Genomic DNA, 15,609 nt, shown 5'->3' with positions numbered 1-15,609 from the left:
TAATCTTAGTATTACTTACTTTGAAAAGAAAAATACTAAAAGTACATTTCCTGTTGTTAAAGCAATGAAATATTAATTTTTAGTAAAACACAGCAAAGCATACAACAGTTGAAAATGTAAAATTTAAAGCAGATGAAATGTTGATGTAGTTGTTAATAGAACATGCAATTAATATTAAAAAGCAATGATGGATAAATTAAGAGTATCAACTGAAAAAAAGACAATGAAACATAAACTATAATAATAAGAGTGAATCCTACTACCCAAAAAGTTTCAACACAACTTGTTGTCAGCAACTGAAACAGGCTTAAAACAAAATATTAGTAGTAGTAAGGAAGCAGGAAGAAAGCACTTACTATTAAAAGATAATAAATATGTAAAAAAAAAAAAAAAAAAGGCAATACAAATTTTTGAATGGCTTATAGAACACAAATATAGCAAACAAAAGTGCATAAATATTGAAACATGCAGCGTTTGCAAAGTAGAAATTCAAATGCGATGTTACTTGTGTTTGCACATGCACATAAATTGTAGTCCAGTCATGAACACTTCAATCTGGCTTGGGACAGTATAAAAGAAGTTATTGTATATCATTGTGCATATGTTACTGGAAGTCCATAATAAACATGTATCTTTGTAAATAATATCAAAGACATATCTCTAGAGGAGAATAAAATAGGAGATTTAGTTAAACTTTTTATTATAACATCATAAATTACATAATCATGGTAATATAATTTATGATGCTATAATAAAGAGTTTAACTAAATATCCAGTTTTATTCTACTCTCAAATATACACTCTGTAAATTATTCAAATGTTATTATACTATAAGAAAAACTTGGACAAATTATGCTTAATATGTGAAATTTGGATATACTGGATTTACATGGATTTCTAAGCATTAGTTAACAGTTATGCTATCGCATATTATATATATAACATGTATGTATGTATGTACGCATGCATGCATACAAGCATGCATACACACACTGATTCACATGCAATCACTAACAGACACTATCCCTACTGCACACAGTGATGAGTATAGAGGTGATTCATGAATACCAATGTATGTTGAAATTGTCCAAACATTAATAATTTGTATGTATTGATACTTTCAACTTGAATGATTTTTGAAGTGTGTTTATTTGTGAGTCAGTCTATTTGCATACATGTGGGCTTATCTGTTTGTGCTTCAAAGCTTGTATGGACAGCCATTGACTGTTACCATTCATGCTGCAAAATGGAATTTGTCACAGTTTGCCAAAACTTATAAGTATTGAGAACAGAAAACAGATACAATTGTTCTGTTTAAATGGAAGGATATTAGCTATTTAATTTGAAAATTTTGATTTATTTTATTTATTCGTTTAGCAAATTTTGAAATTTTAGAATGCAATTTTTATAATTCTTCAAGTCGACTATTCAATTTTACTTGTATCCCAGTGACTTCCTCATAAGTGACTTTTTCTGTCTTAACCCTTTCATTACTGTATTTATTTTGAGATCCTCTGTTTTTCTCTCAATTATTTTAAATATAACAGAGAATTTAGTAAAATAACTTAGTTATCATTAAGTTAGTGTTAGGAACATTAATTGTGACTAAGGTTTGGTGAAAGATTTTAATTCAAAACTTATGAAAACAAGACATTTGTACTACAGAGCTAGGGTCGGTTTCAGCCAGGTTAGTAACAAAAGGGTTAAAGCAAAGAAAAAAGTCTGAAAGTGGATACAGATATGGTTCATTTTCAGATGTCTTCAACTCTTGATCATTTTATCTAGTTGTGCTGTCAAAACTAATATATTTGATTTGTGAGAATAAATGCCACAAACCTGCAGACATTCCTTGAAAACCTGGTGACTAGAAATCTGAAGAAATCAGGCTTTTGTCTTTTAGTTTTCCCATTAATTGAGATGTCGTTAGGTTAACCTTTCTGCTGAAATACACTGCTTTTGTTTCAATTAATTTTGAAAATAATGAAGATTTCAGTTACATAGGTTTGTCATAATCAAGCTGGTGTTGGAAACATAGATTAACATGAAATCTTGATGGAAGATTTTAACTTAGATCATTTAAAAAAAAGGAAGTTTGTATCACAGAACTAAGGGTGGGCTCAGGCAAGCTGATACCAAAGGGGTTTATTATAGTTAAAGTGGCTTGAATTAGTAGATGTATTGATTTTTAAAATCAGTGAGAAATAAAGTTCAATTGTTAGGAAATCCTAAGTTTTTAAAGAAATAGAAAGTTGTTAAATTTTACCTTTCTCCAAAGTATTAGTGATGTAAGTGGTTGAAAACTGAGACCACTTTGTTGATTTAGCTTGCCAAGAAAATATATTAGCAGCAAAAATATTGTTCTAAGAAATTGGTATTTGATAAGGGGTAGCAAGCAGCAGTTTTGCAGTCTACCCATTTTGATGTATTCAATAGACAACAGCAGTAGCAACAACAGTTTTCTGGACATGCATTAATTCATTGTCATATGACAAAGGAATATGTTTATAAAGACAACAGAAAACTGTGAGAAGATGCATTTCAACTCTATTATTAAAAGGTAAAGATATTTATATAAACAAAGCAACTCATGGAACTAGGCTAAATTCTTTGCATTCCTGCTCTTAAAAAAAAACGAAGCAATTTTAGAAATATGTCTTTCCTCTTTTAAATATCAGACTATCAAAGACATTATAATATGTTGTTTGTTTCAATATTGTTTACTAATCTTCTCATACACTTCAATTACCAAGAAAATGACAACAATACCAAATTGGAATGTGCAGGATTATAAGAGAATGTGTGGTTGGTGTAAGGCAATTTTCACTGATAATTATTGAATTAAAAATTAATTCTGAATGATTTCTCTTTTTTTCTTTTTTCATTTAAAATACAACTATTAATTCCAAGATTAAATGACTCCCTGAATTAGTTTATTAAGGAAGGAACATTTTGAAATTACATTGAAAATAAATATTTACTTTCATTCCTATAAACTGTAGATTGTGATTTTTTTCTAACCCTTGCTTGTCCTGTGTATCACATGTGATAAACAAGAAATATTTCCTTGACATCCATGTATCATATTCCCAATTTTTTCAACCACCAGAATAGCTTTGGATGTACAAAAAGAAAGCTTTGTATTACTCAGAATGTATGAAACAAGGGCTAACTAAAAGTCTAAAAACAAGCATCTTTAAATTTTAAACACTATGATATCCTGCTCTCAAAAGATAACATTGAGTTGTAGTACAATGGCAGATTAAATTATCTGCAGCAGTTTGTTTCATTTTGAGTTCAAATTCCAACTAATTTGAACTCAGGTTTAAAAGTGAAGTTAACACTTGTGAAATCATTCATCTACTTCGTCATTCATTCAAACCTACCTCTCTATGTGTGTGTGTGTATCTGCGTGTCTCTGTGTGCATGTGTATGTGTGCATGCATGTAAAAATATATTAAATTTCTCTTTTAATTTATTAATATATTGCTGTGTGATATCACAAAATCTGCTCCTGAAAAACTTGAGCTTTTCATTGCAGGTTTTTAGTTATGGATTCTTCCATTACTATTTCACTAAGTATGGTGTAAGCTATGCTTCACTGAAGAGTTCAAAATAAGACTGAAACATGTCTGGAATTGTCTCATGTACTTACTAGAAAATATAAGTTTTAGTCATTGACTAATATTTATTTCATCTGTTAGGTTTAGAATGCTCCATGTATTAAATATGTTAACATTAACTTATCTCTGCAAACCACAGAACAAATATAATATACAATAATATACAAATTTCAGTGTAAGTATGAACTTATGACTCAAATTGTTACACTTTGTTAATAAATATGATATTTATCAGTTGACAACCTATGGGAACATGTATTATTCTCACACGCTATGTAGGCATTTTGTTGGTGTTTGTCTTGTATGGTGAGCAGCTCTGTGTGTTCATCATCATCATCATCATTTAGCATCTGCTTTCCATGCTAGCATGGGTTAGATCAGGGATGGGCAACTTTTCGTCAACTAGGGGTCGCATCGTACCATTTCTAAGTGGAAGAGGGCTGTATGATAAGACACATATGCATGAAATATTACTTGCCCACTTTACACTGAATTTTTTGTAATTTTTCTTAATTTTATTTGCCTTAGTATGAAATTAGTAACCTAGAAACTTGTTCAGAGGCCGCATGCAGACCACAGGTTGCCCATGCATGGGTTAGATGATTTGACTGAAACTGGTAAGCTATAGGGCTATACCAGGTTCCAATCTGATTTGGCATGGTTTCTACTGCTGGATGCCCTTCCTAATGCTAACCACTCGAAGAGTGTAATTGGTGCTTTTTACATGACACTGACATCAGCCATGACTACGATGAGGTAATCAGTGAGGTAATTACTGGTATATTGTATTTATGATGATAAGCACGACAAGGCAGTATCTGTTAAACTAGGATTGGCTTCTATGTTATTTAGAGAAAAGAATCTTTTATCTTCTGCTTGTTTTAGTCATTGGACTACAGCCATGCTGGAGTAGTGGCCTGAAGAGTTTAGTCAAGCAAACTGATGCCAGGACATTTTTTTTTTTAAAGTCTGCTACTTGTTCTATGGGTCTCTTTTGCTAAACTGTTAAGTTACAGGGATGTAAACAAACTAACAGTGGTTGTCAAGTGGTGGTGGGATGACAAACACAGACACACTCATATATGTACAAGACCCCTCCACATCAGTGCACCTGAGTTCTAGAAGTGTTGTGTTCCACCCACACATAACAATAACATTTTCACACACCTTACCCCAACAAACCAAACTACATCTCCCTTTCCCAAACTGTTTCTCTTCCCTTCCTCACATTTCCTCTTCATACACTATAATTAATCTCCCACTCCCTAATCCAGTCCTCACTACCCTGATCATTGTATTGTTGCTTCCCCCTATTCCCTCCCCCTCTATATACCCAGATTCTCACTAGTTACAGCATTCCCCACCCCCACTCCGTACTTGCAACTTCTTGGCAATACCCTGCCAGCACCTGCCACCATCAGCTCTCACTTCCTTACTCTACCATCCCATTTTTGCCCGCCTTGTGAGCATACCCTGGCACTTGCTGCCATTCCTCTCCTGCTCTTGTCTCTCTTTCTCTTGCTCTTCCTTCTGGCTGAGGAATCATATATCTCCTCTACAGCAACAAACCTGATCAATCTCCCTCTCTCCTCCTCTTGCTCTTATCTCTGACTGGGTAACCATATATCTCCTTTACTGCAGCACAGCTCTTTCTTGTTAACTCATCTTCTCTCTCTAGGTAACCATGTCCCTCCTCTTCAGCAGCACACCTGTTTCTGCCCTCCTCATTCTTGTTAACTCTCCTCTCTTTCTCTCCTTTCTTCCTCTCTCTTTCCTTCTCTTTGACTGGGTAACCATGTACCTCCTCTACAGCAAGAAATCTGTTTCTCTCACTCTGTCACACTCTAACCTTTCATCATCTGACACAAGATCACCTCCTCCAATGCCCCCTCCCCTCTCAAAGATTCATCGTCTCACAAAGTTACTTGGTGACCTTGTCAGTGCAGGTGCTACTTAAAAAGTACCCAGTGTACACTGTAAAGGGGTTGGTATTTGGAAAGACATCTACCTGTAAAAATCATGCCAAAACTGACCTTGCACTCTCTGCGGAATGGTTGGTGTTAGAAAAGGCATCCAGCCATAAAGACCATACCAAAACAGACACAGAAGCATGGTACAGCTCCTGTCAAACTGTCCGACCTATGCCATCATAGAAGGAAGATGTTAAATGATGATGATTGCATTGTTTACATAGATATATTTGTATACAAAATTTTATAACTTTCAATGCTGAGTCTAAATTCCGTAGAAAATCCATAGAGATACACTTAAAAAAAGTAGGACACAATATTAACTTATAAAACTTTAATATACTTGGTAGTATATTATATTTCCTAAACGATATATTGTGTCCCTACTAGCAATTAATATTATAAAACATAATGGTCCATAGTATAACTGTTCTTTTGAATGTCATGCAGATGTTAGTATGTGTTTGTGTATGTATGGCCTAGACAACTCACAAGATGATGAAAATTAAACCAGATATTATCTGGTTGATGATGATAATGATGATTTGTGTATATCTGCTGTTTGTGCGTAGCTAAATTGCATAAACATGAAGATAAAAGCTCTATGTTTTAGCTAGTTTATAAGTTCTTACCAGTTGTTGCTGCTAGTTTTTGGCATTTTGCCATTTCTTTTCTTGGAACCTTGGCCCAGCTCTTGTGTTGAAGTTTTGATTTCTCTGCACTGAATAGGTACAACTTAACAGCATATATACCATTCTAATGATGCTAAACTATCTGTGAAACCAATTTTTCCACTCTTGCTAGACTTCCAATCAGCTCATTGGGTTTAATTTTACTGAGATTGCTATTTTTACTGGAATCACGAAAGTAAACTGAAATGAAATCTGTTAATTGGCATTCTGCCCTTTGTCTTAGTTTTGTTTCTATGTTTTTCTAGACTGTCTCAATATTCTATGTATGAAGTAGCAAAATATTTACCAGATGGATGAAAATGGTTGTTGTATCTGGTCAAGTAGATTAGGAGCTGATCTATCAACCAAAATAGAAGTGAGACAATCTAGTGTATATGGTTTTGGTCTACCAGTCACAGCTATTTCACTGCATATTTGAACAGTTCACATAATTCTATACTCTTGAGTTTGCTAACTACAGGAAACTGATGAGGGGTGGTGATGAAGATTATCTGTAGGGTTACCTAAGATGACTGATATCAGTCATCTCAGGTAACATAAGGGTAGATTTTTCACCTATTTCATGTATAGAAACTGAAATTAAGTACTAGCTCTTCAACAATATACTACTGTATTTTGTTTTCAGTTGGGGTGGTCAGGTTGAGTAGAAGTTGTCTTTGAGCATGGATATTACATTTTCTATTTTTGTTATGACATTTTGTTTTGTTGTTTTAGTATTTTGAGATGATGTGGTATCAACATTAGTTGATGCAATCACTGTGATGGATGTGTAAAGTAAATCATTTAGCTTGGCAATCTATGATTCCTTTTCATGAGTTCTCTCATAATGCTCTAATGCTGTATAAGTAGCAATACCTACTCTTGTAAAGGGACACAAAGTGTCTCCTTCCATTAGTATGGAGGAGATGGCCTTGGGTGACAGACATTTTTATAGTTTTTATAATTTAGTCTAACCTAAGACTCTCTGAAACTAGTGGATTTTGAACATGAGATGTTCAGTCTGAACAACTGTAAGTTAACAACTGCAGAAAAAGGTGTATGGAAGGGAATTTCAGTGGGTTGATGTTTTAGGGAAGAAATAGAGAATATTGGTGGGTTGAGGAGTGGATAGTATGAGAGATGAGTGTATTGGATGAGCTTGTTTGAAAGTAGCTGTCTCTAAGGAGCAGAAGCTGTTGTAGTAGTGATAGAAAAGGCAGGAAGTGTCTTGACAAGTGACTCCTTACTAGTTTGTTGGCTTCCTTTTAGCTGTGATCTCAGAGATTTGTATGTGTAATAGCTGCATATTGAGCATTAAAGATAGTCAGCAAATGTTCCTGGCTTTGAAGAGAAAAGCTAATCTTTAGGATGCAGTTTTTGCTCTACTATAAATGAGAGATTGCCAATAAGATCATCAGTGATTGAAGGCAAGAAGATTGATGCATTGCCATTTGCAGAAGGTTCCCATAATCTGTATCCATAAGACAGGGCAGATTTAATATGAGGTGTTTAGGTTGTTTGTAGATGATACCTAGGAGCAGAAGGTCTGGGATAAGAAAGAGTGGTGTCATTTGCCTAGAATTGGCTGTTGTTCAAGGTGATAGAAAGTATTTTATTGTTTTAGAGAAAGAAAAGAGTGCAAGATGTAGCCAAACCTTTGAAACACTCAAGATGATAAGATGGGAATCATAGAGAATCCCACTAGAACATGATGTGATAACTTAATTTGACAAGAAGCTTCTGGCATAAAAGATGAGGTAACTTAGCCAGAGATACTCATGCCAAAAACAGCCAAATGCTTTCTTGATAATATTCTTCTTTGCTGAGGAGAATATTATCATACTTGATAATATTCTTCTCAGCAATTTTTTCCAAAGAAGGGATGACTGGTGAGTAACATAAAAGCACAAGTCTCAGTAGATTTGGCTTTACAGAAACCATATTAATGGTCATTGAGGAGGAATAGGGAAATGAGTGCCATATTAGTAGCCTTTGAGGGAAGAATAAAAAGATGTCTCATAACAATAATTTCCATCACTTTTAGATGGCATGGCTGGAATGACATAGTGTTATTTCTGTTTACAGTGGCTTATTGAACCATGAGTTGTATAAGATGTGTGTATCTGTTACAAATAATATACATGTTGTGTCCAAAATGGGTTAATAGTTGGCAAGTGAAGTTTGATGAAACAGTTTTGAAGCTTCTCATTTATTAATGGAATAGATCTCTGTAGAGAGAGAAATATATCAAAGAGTCTGACAAGAATAGAGACTAGTTCTGAGATGTATGGTGTACGTGTTATGTAATAGCCTAGGTTTTTGTTGGACTGAACTGACCAGGAGATGTTTTTACACTTGGTGTAAGTATTGGGTCAGCTCATAAGTAATGCAGTTTTTTTATGCTACTTTTAATTTTCAAAATTAAGATGAACAAAGTTCTTTTTTAATCTAAAATATACTCTCCTTCATTTTTTACAATGCTCTTCCATATGTATGTCATATTCTTCATCTCTACTGTTGCAGTAGAGGTATATGTGAACTATTTGGGAGATTTCAGATTAAGAACTTAAGTTAATGATTTCAGTCACATGATACCTTAGACGTCACAGATGAGTCAGGATCAGGTGTGAAATAGATGCATTGCAAGAGATTGAATGAAATTGGTAGAGCTCTTTTTAGCTCTTGAAACTCACTCAGTTTTCTGGATTCATTATTCACAGAATATTACATCTCAGTCAGAAACATATGCACAGGCATGGCTGTGTGGTATGAAGTTTACTTCCCAATCACTTGGTTCCAGGTTCAGTTCCACTGCATAGTACCTCAAGTGTCTTCTACTATAGCCTCAGGTCAACCGAAGCTTTGTGAATGGGTTTAGTTGATGGAAAGTAAAAGAAGCCTGTTGAGTGTGTGTGTTTGTGTTTGTACCCCACCTCTGCTTGACAACTGTTGTTGGTGTGTTTATATCCCTATAATTAAGTGATCTGGCAAAAGACAACAATAGAATAAGTACCAGGCTTTAAAAAAAAAAAGAAAGATACTGGGGTTGATTCATTTGACTAAAATTCTTCAAAGTGGTGCCCCAGTATGGCCACAGTCTAATGATCAGTAAAAGATACATCCATTGTGTGCTTTTTATGTAGTAACATTAGTACAAGTTACAGAAAAAGAGTAGATAACTTTTTGCACACACACTTTACACCCCCCCCCCCCCACCTATTTGCAGTAATTTCTATTTTCAAACATATTTTTGAAATATAATCTCAACATTTTTTTGTTTTTTTCTTTTTACAGACAGAAAATATAAAATGATTTCCAAGAAGTCTATTCAACAAACTAAGAAAAAGAAAAAAGTTGTGAAGAAACCAAAACCACCTGAAGAGAATGATTCTCCTATTTTACCAAGAGGGCAATATAATTTGGACTTTTTGGACGAGATGAACCCATTTGTTTCTCGAGACAAACTAGGAGGCTCTCCTCCCAACTCAGATGGTAACCTAAATATAAACCCCTTTGAAACAAAAACTAAAATTGCCTGTTCTCCACCACTTGCACCTAAGTTTAACAAACAAGATTTAATGGATAATTCTGATCCATTTCTATCAAAGACTAATAATCTTGGCTATTCTCCCAATCAATCTAATGACCGAAATATTGAAGAAAATGGTAATACAGCAGTGAGTGAGTTCTATGAAAATGAAGAAGAGCCGAAAGATGACTTGAGCAACCAGAAAGATGACTTGAACAACCAGAAAGAGTTTATCACTGATAAAATGGTGGATAATTCCAATGAGTTTTCTCATTCAATAGTTGATAATGATCTTCAAGACAGTGAAGTAGATATGAAAAATTTCGATAACTGTTCAAGTGGTTTGGAAGAAGTTGGCTTAAAGCATGAGTCAGAGTTTTCTACAGATACAAGTTATTCAAAGATGCCAGAAGACAATATTAAACATGCTGGCCTAAATGCCAGTGAAGTTTTAGATGTTTCTAATGTGGAGAAAAATGGTAATACAGCAGTTAGTGATGATTTCTTTGAAAATGAAGGTCAGAACTTGATGCCAGATGACTTGAACAACCAGAAAGAGTTTATCACTGATGAAATGGTTGATAATTCCAATGAGTTTTCTAATGCAATTTTTGAAAATGATTTTCAGGAAAATGAGGTAGATATGAAAAATTTTGATAACTGTTCAAGTAGTTTGGAAGAAGTTGGCTTAAAGCGTGAATCAGAATTTCCTACAGATACCAGTTATTCAAAGATGTCAGAAGACAATATTAAACATACTGGCCTTAATGCCAGTGAAGTTTTAGATGTTTCCAATGTGGTGATGAGAAATGATGATGATGATGATGATGATGAAGATGATGAGGATCTTGAATTTACAGATGCTTTATCCAATGAAGATGAACTCATGCAATTTGATGATGAATTGCCTGAAAAGAAGTTTGATTACAAAGAAAATTTGGAGGCAAAGAATAGTGAAAACTTAAATGTTTCTAAGAATATCGATCATCCAGAACAATGTGAAATTGATGATCCTGATGCCATGTTGGATTCAATTGAAATGGACAAGAACTCTAAAGAGAATGGAAATAATTTACCAAATGTCATTGATTCCTCATCAAAAGACATTAATTTGAATAAATTATCACTTTCTGAATCTGGAATAGACATGGAAGATAAGCATATGGAACCTTATGATGCATCTTTATGTATCAATAAAGATGACAGTCATAAGATCCTTGATGATAATGAAGAATTGTCCACACAAAAGGACAAAGAGTTACTTATGCTTGGAAAGTTTGAAAAGCTAGAAAATGAAATGACATCTGATTCAATAACTTCAAGTCCAAATTTATGTGAAGACAGTGGTATTGGGGAAAGTATTGTGACATCATGCTATGAAGATCTTGGTAAAGGGGATGATTTAAGAAGTGAAGAAGGTATGGATTCTTTACCTCTCAGCCCTAGTGACAACTGTGACCTCACAAATTTGGCAACTTCCCCAAAGGATGAAACTTGTTTCGATGAAGATCTCCAAGCTGAAGCAATGATTATAAAAGGCAATACTTATTCTTCTGAAAATGGTGAGAAACTTCATTCTGACAATGATTTTGGGAATGGTCGTATTTCCTTGGCAGTCAAGGAAGAATCAGACAAAAATGTTACCAAAGAATTATATACAGAAACAAGCATAAAAGACACTGATCTAGCTTTAGAAGATAAATTAAAAGATGGTCAGGGCACTGTTTCAGAAAAGGAAAATTTGGGAGCTACAAAGGAAAATCCCCCTCTAGATTACGATACTGGGAATATTCCTGAATTTAGCTTAGAAGACAATGATTTAAATTCTAAAATTCTTGAAGAATTAAATGGTCTGTCAATAGATACTAATAGAAAAGAGCTAAGTACTGATAGAGATTATAAAGATATAGATTTAGCTTTGAAAATGAGTGAGTCTGAGAAAACAGACCCTAAAATAAATTTAAATGGCCATAGTAACAACACAAATTTAATGGGAAAAGATAATGTGGAAAATATTTATTCTAGCACACAGGGTGATCAGAGCAGATTGAATGATGAGTATGATGAGTTTGCAGATGTTGAAGTTAAGGATAACTTGACTACTTTAAAGAACAGTGGGAATTGCTCTAGTGCAGCTTCCAAGGAAAATGAAGTGGAAGATATTGAATCAGAAAAACATGAACAAAGTAATTTTAGTGAATATATCTCTGATAAATTGCAACTAACAGAAGATAATATTTTAGGGTCTCAAATTGACAAACAATTGACCGAAAATGTTCTTAAATGTACAGAAAATAATGCAGATGCTGAAAACTCCTTAGTTGCTACTAATAAGAGTGTCATTTCAGGAAGTCAAATGAATTCAAATGAACTCAGAGAATCAACTGAAGAACCTTCAATTGCTTGTAATGGAGGTTCTCTTTTAGAATCTCAGATTGATGAAAATTTGGCAAACAGTAACCCTGATAATTTGATTGAAGATATTACGGGTGATAAACAAGAACTCTTAGTTGAAAGTGATAAAGAACCCTTAATTAAAGGTGATAAAGACATTCTTTTGGAATCTCAGATTGATAAAAATTTAGCAAACCGTGCCCCTAGTGATTTGACTCAAGATATTACAGGTGATGAAGAATCCTTAGTTGGTGGTTTTAAAGAACCCTTAGTTGGAGATGATAATGGTGATAAATCTCAAATTGATGAAAGCTTGGTAAACAGTGCCACTAGTAATTTTAGTGAGGATATTATTGGTGATAAACATCCCTTAGTTAAAGGTGATGAAGACACCCTTTTGGAATCTCTAATTAATGCAAATTTGGCAAACAGTGTCGCTAATAATCTATCTGGTGATCTTACAGTTGATAAAGAACCTTTAATTGAAGATGATAAAAGTACCCTTTTGGAATCTCAAATTGATGAAAATTTGCCAAAAAGTGACCCTAGTAATTTTACTGAAGACATTACTGGTGATGAAGAACCCTTAGTTGAAGGTGATAAAGGTACCCTTTTGGAAGCACAAATTAATGAAAATTTGGCAAACAGTGTCCCCAATAATTTAACTGATGATCTTACAGTTGATAAAGAACCCTTAATTGAAGGTGATAAAGGTACTCTTTTGGAATCTCAAATTGATGAAAATTTGGCAAGCAGTGTCCCTAGTAATTTGACTGATGATCTTATAAGTAATAAAGAACCCTTAGTTGAAAGTGATAAAAATATCCTTTCGGAATCTCAGATTAATGAAAATTTGGCCGATAGTGCTCCTAGTAATTTGACTGATGGTATTACAGGTGGTAAAGATACCATTTTGGGATCTCAAATTAATGAAAATTTGGTAGATAGTGCCCCTAATAATTTGACCGAAGATATTACAGGTGATGAAGAACCCTTAGTTGAAGGTGATAAAAGTACCATTTTGGAATCTCAAATTGATGAAAATTTGGCAGATAGTGGCCCAAATGATTTTATTGGAGATATTACAGATGAGGAAGAACCCTTAGTTGAAGGTGATAAAGGTACTCTTTTGGAATCTCAAATTGATGAAAATTTGGCAGATAGTGGCCCAAATGATTTTATTGGAGATATTACAGATGAGGAAGAACCCTTAGTTGAAGGTGATAAAGGTACCCTTTTGGAATCTCAAATTGATGAAAATTTGGCAAACAGTGACCCTAATAATCTAAATGATCTTGCATTTGATAAAACACCCTTAGTTGAAGGTGATAAAAGTACCCTTTTGGAATCTCAAATTGATGAAAATTTGGCAAACAATGACCCTAGTAATTTAAATGAAGATCTTACATTTGATAAAAAACCCTTAGTTGAAGGTGATAAAAGTACCCTTTTGGAAGCACAAATCGATGAAAATTTGGCAGATAGTGACCCTAGTAATTTAACTGATGATCTTACATTTGATAAAAAGCACTTAGTTGAAGGTGATAGATGTACCCTCTTGGAATCTCAAATTGATAAAAATTTGGCAAACAGTGACCCTAGTAATTTGACTGAAGATCTTACAAATGATAAAGAGCCCTTAGTTGAAAATAAAGATACTCTTCTGGAATCTCCAGTTGAAATGCAGGTCAATGACAGGGCCTATTCTAATTTTGATGAAGATATTAAAGATGATAGAGATCCTTTAGCTATAAATGATAACATACTTTTAAAATCTCAAGTTGAGAAAGATTATTCAGAGAAGACTCAGAAAATATCAACAAGCACTGATTCCTTAGTTGATGCACAAACTGAAGAAAATGAGACTGACTCTTTAACTAATGAGCTGAATGATGATGTTCTATCATCTGGTGCCAATATTTCAAATACTGTAAGAGATGACAGAAAATGTAATAAAAGTGCTTTTAAAGAACCTTTTCATGATTTAAATCTTGAAGAAGTTTCTCAAAATGATGAGTTGTTACAGAATAATGACATCCCTACTACTGAAGATTTTTCAGTAGCTGAAAATAAAGAACTCAAGCCTAATGAACAGTCACCTGAATATGTAAACGAAAATACAGGGTTAGGTGGGAGTGTCGAAGTTGACGATTTAAATAACTTTGACAATGTAATAGAGACTGATGATGATGTCACTTTAAAGAATAAATCTCCTTTTGATTCTGATGAGGAGTTTGAAACTTTTGATAACACTAAAGAAGTTCTTTCTGCCAACTTTGAAAACCTAACTAATAAAAGTAGTGCTTTAGCATCTTTAAATGACACATTTGGTGTAGAAAATTTTAACAATGTTAACAAATCTAGTGATAGTATCTCTTCAGATATAGTTGAAAAGTTGTCGGAAACCCTGGGAAAACCAGATCAAGCGGCTACTGGAGAATCTTTGTTAGAAAAAGTAATGACAGAAAATTCTGAAAATCAGAAGCCATCGGTTGGCTTTGATACTTCAGAAAGTGCATTTCATTTGCCTCATGGTGAAAATGAAACCAGTAAAACAGACCAAAGTCCTTGTCAAATTCCAGCTGTTCAATGTCCCTCTGAGAAAGATACAAAGTATCAAAAAGAATCTCAAAGTTTAGGTGAAACAAATGAAAAATTAGTGCCAATTGAAGATTTAAATCATCCTCTTTCAGATATTAATCAAGAATTTAAGCTTCCTAAACAGCTTGAAAAACCTCAGTCTAATGAATTAGCTAGTTCTGCTAAGAATAAAATGCTAGACTTTGTAGAGAAAGCTGATAATGATTCTTCTAACCTGATTAACAAAGATCCATCTGCTCTTGAAGGTTATTTCAATGATGACAGTGAATCTGTTTTTGCATCATTAATTATTGGATCACAACGTTTAGTTAGTGCAATACTTGGCCCTTCTGCAGTCTGTCCTCCTGTCCTTAATAGTGCTCCACTTCAACGTCCACATAGCACAGGAAAAAGCACAGCAAAGGAAAAGCAGAAGCAAAGCATAGACTCTTTCAAACCTGCCCCCAGAATTCCTTTAGACAGCATCAATGTGGAAGATAGTAGTCCTTCATTTACTAGGACTTCCACATCCGATGACAGCGTCAGTGGATTTCCAGGAAGTGAGTCATCACAGTCACCATCCCAGGACTCAGACAGGGTTGAATGCAGGGACGAACACAATATGCTTCATGGCAAGACCCCCACTGAAGAGACTGAGCCCAGCACTAAGCTCACCTCTATGAAGACAGCCAATCAATCTGTTGATGATGGTACAACAGAGAAGGTGTTTCTTCTCCCTGATGGTTAGTATAGCTTAAGAATGACTGCTTTGAATAATTCTTTTGCTTTAACCATCAGATTCTGTTCATTCATTGCCATTCAGTTGCCATATGATATTCATTCAT

General features: G+C 34.2%; 1 protein-coding gene across 14 annotated transcripts in view; it reads left to right on the top strand.

Moving 5' to 3' along the window:
- The window catches only part of LOC115219128 (protein PFC0760c), a 328,821-nt gene that overhangs the window by 58,581 nt on the left and 254,631 nt on the right, over positions 1–15,609 (top strand). For 8 of the 14 annotated variants that reach the window (XM_036508956.1, XM_036508958.1, XM_029789209.2 and 5 more), the window contains exon 2: positions 9,556–15,507. In XM_036508956.1, the coding sequence (XP_036364849.1) occupies positions 9,570–15,507 (5,938 nt within the window). In that variant the 5' untranslated portion in view covers positions 9,556–9,569. The remainder of the gene's footprint in view (positions 1–9,555; positions 15,508–15,609) is intronic. The other 6 variants (XM_036508957.1, XM_036508961.1, XM_036508960.1 and 3 more) reach the window with 6 other exon arrangements.

Source organism: Octopus sinensis, linkage group LG14 (genome assembly GCF_006345805.1).
Source record: "Octopus sinensis linkage group LG14, ASM634580v1, whole genome shotgun sequence".
Lineage (NCBI taxonomy): Eukaryota > Metazoa > Mollusca > Cephalopoda > Octopoda > Octopodidae > Octopus > Octopus sinensis.
The sequence above is the reverse complement of the archived record's forward strand: the minus strand, read 5'-3'. Positions and strand labels throughout refer to the sequence as shown.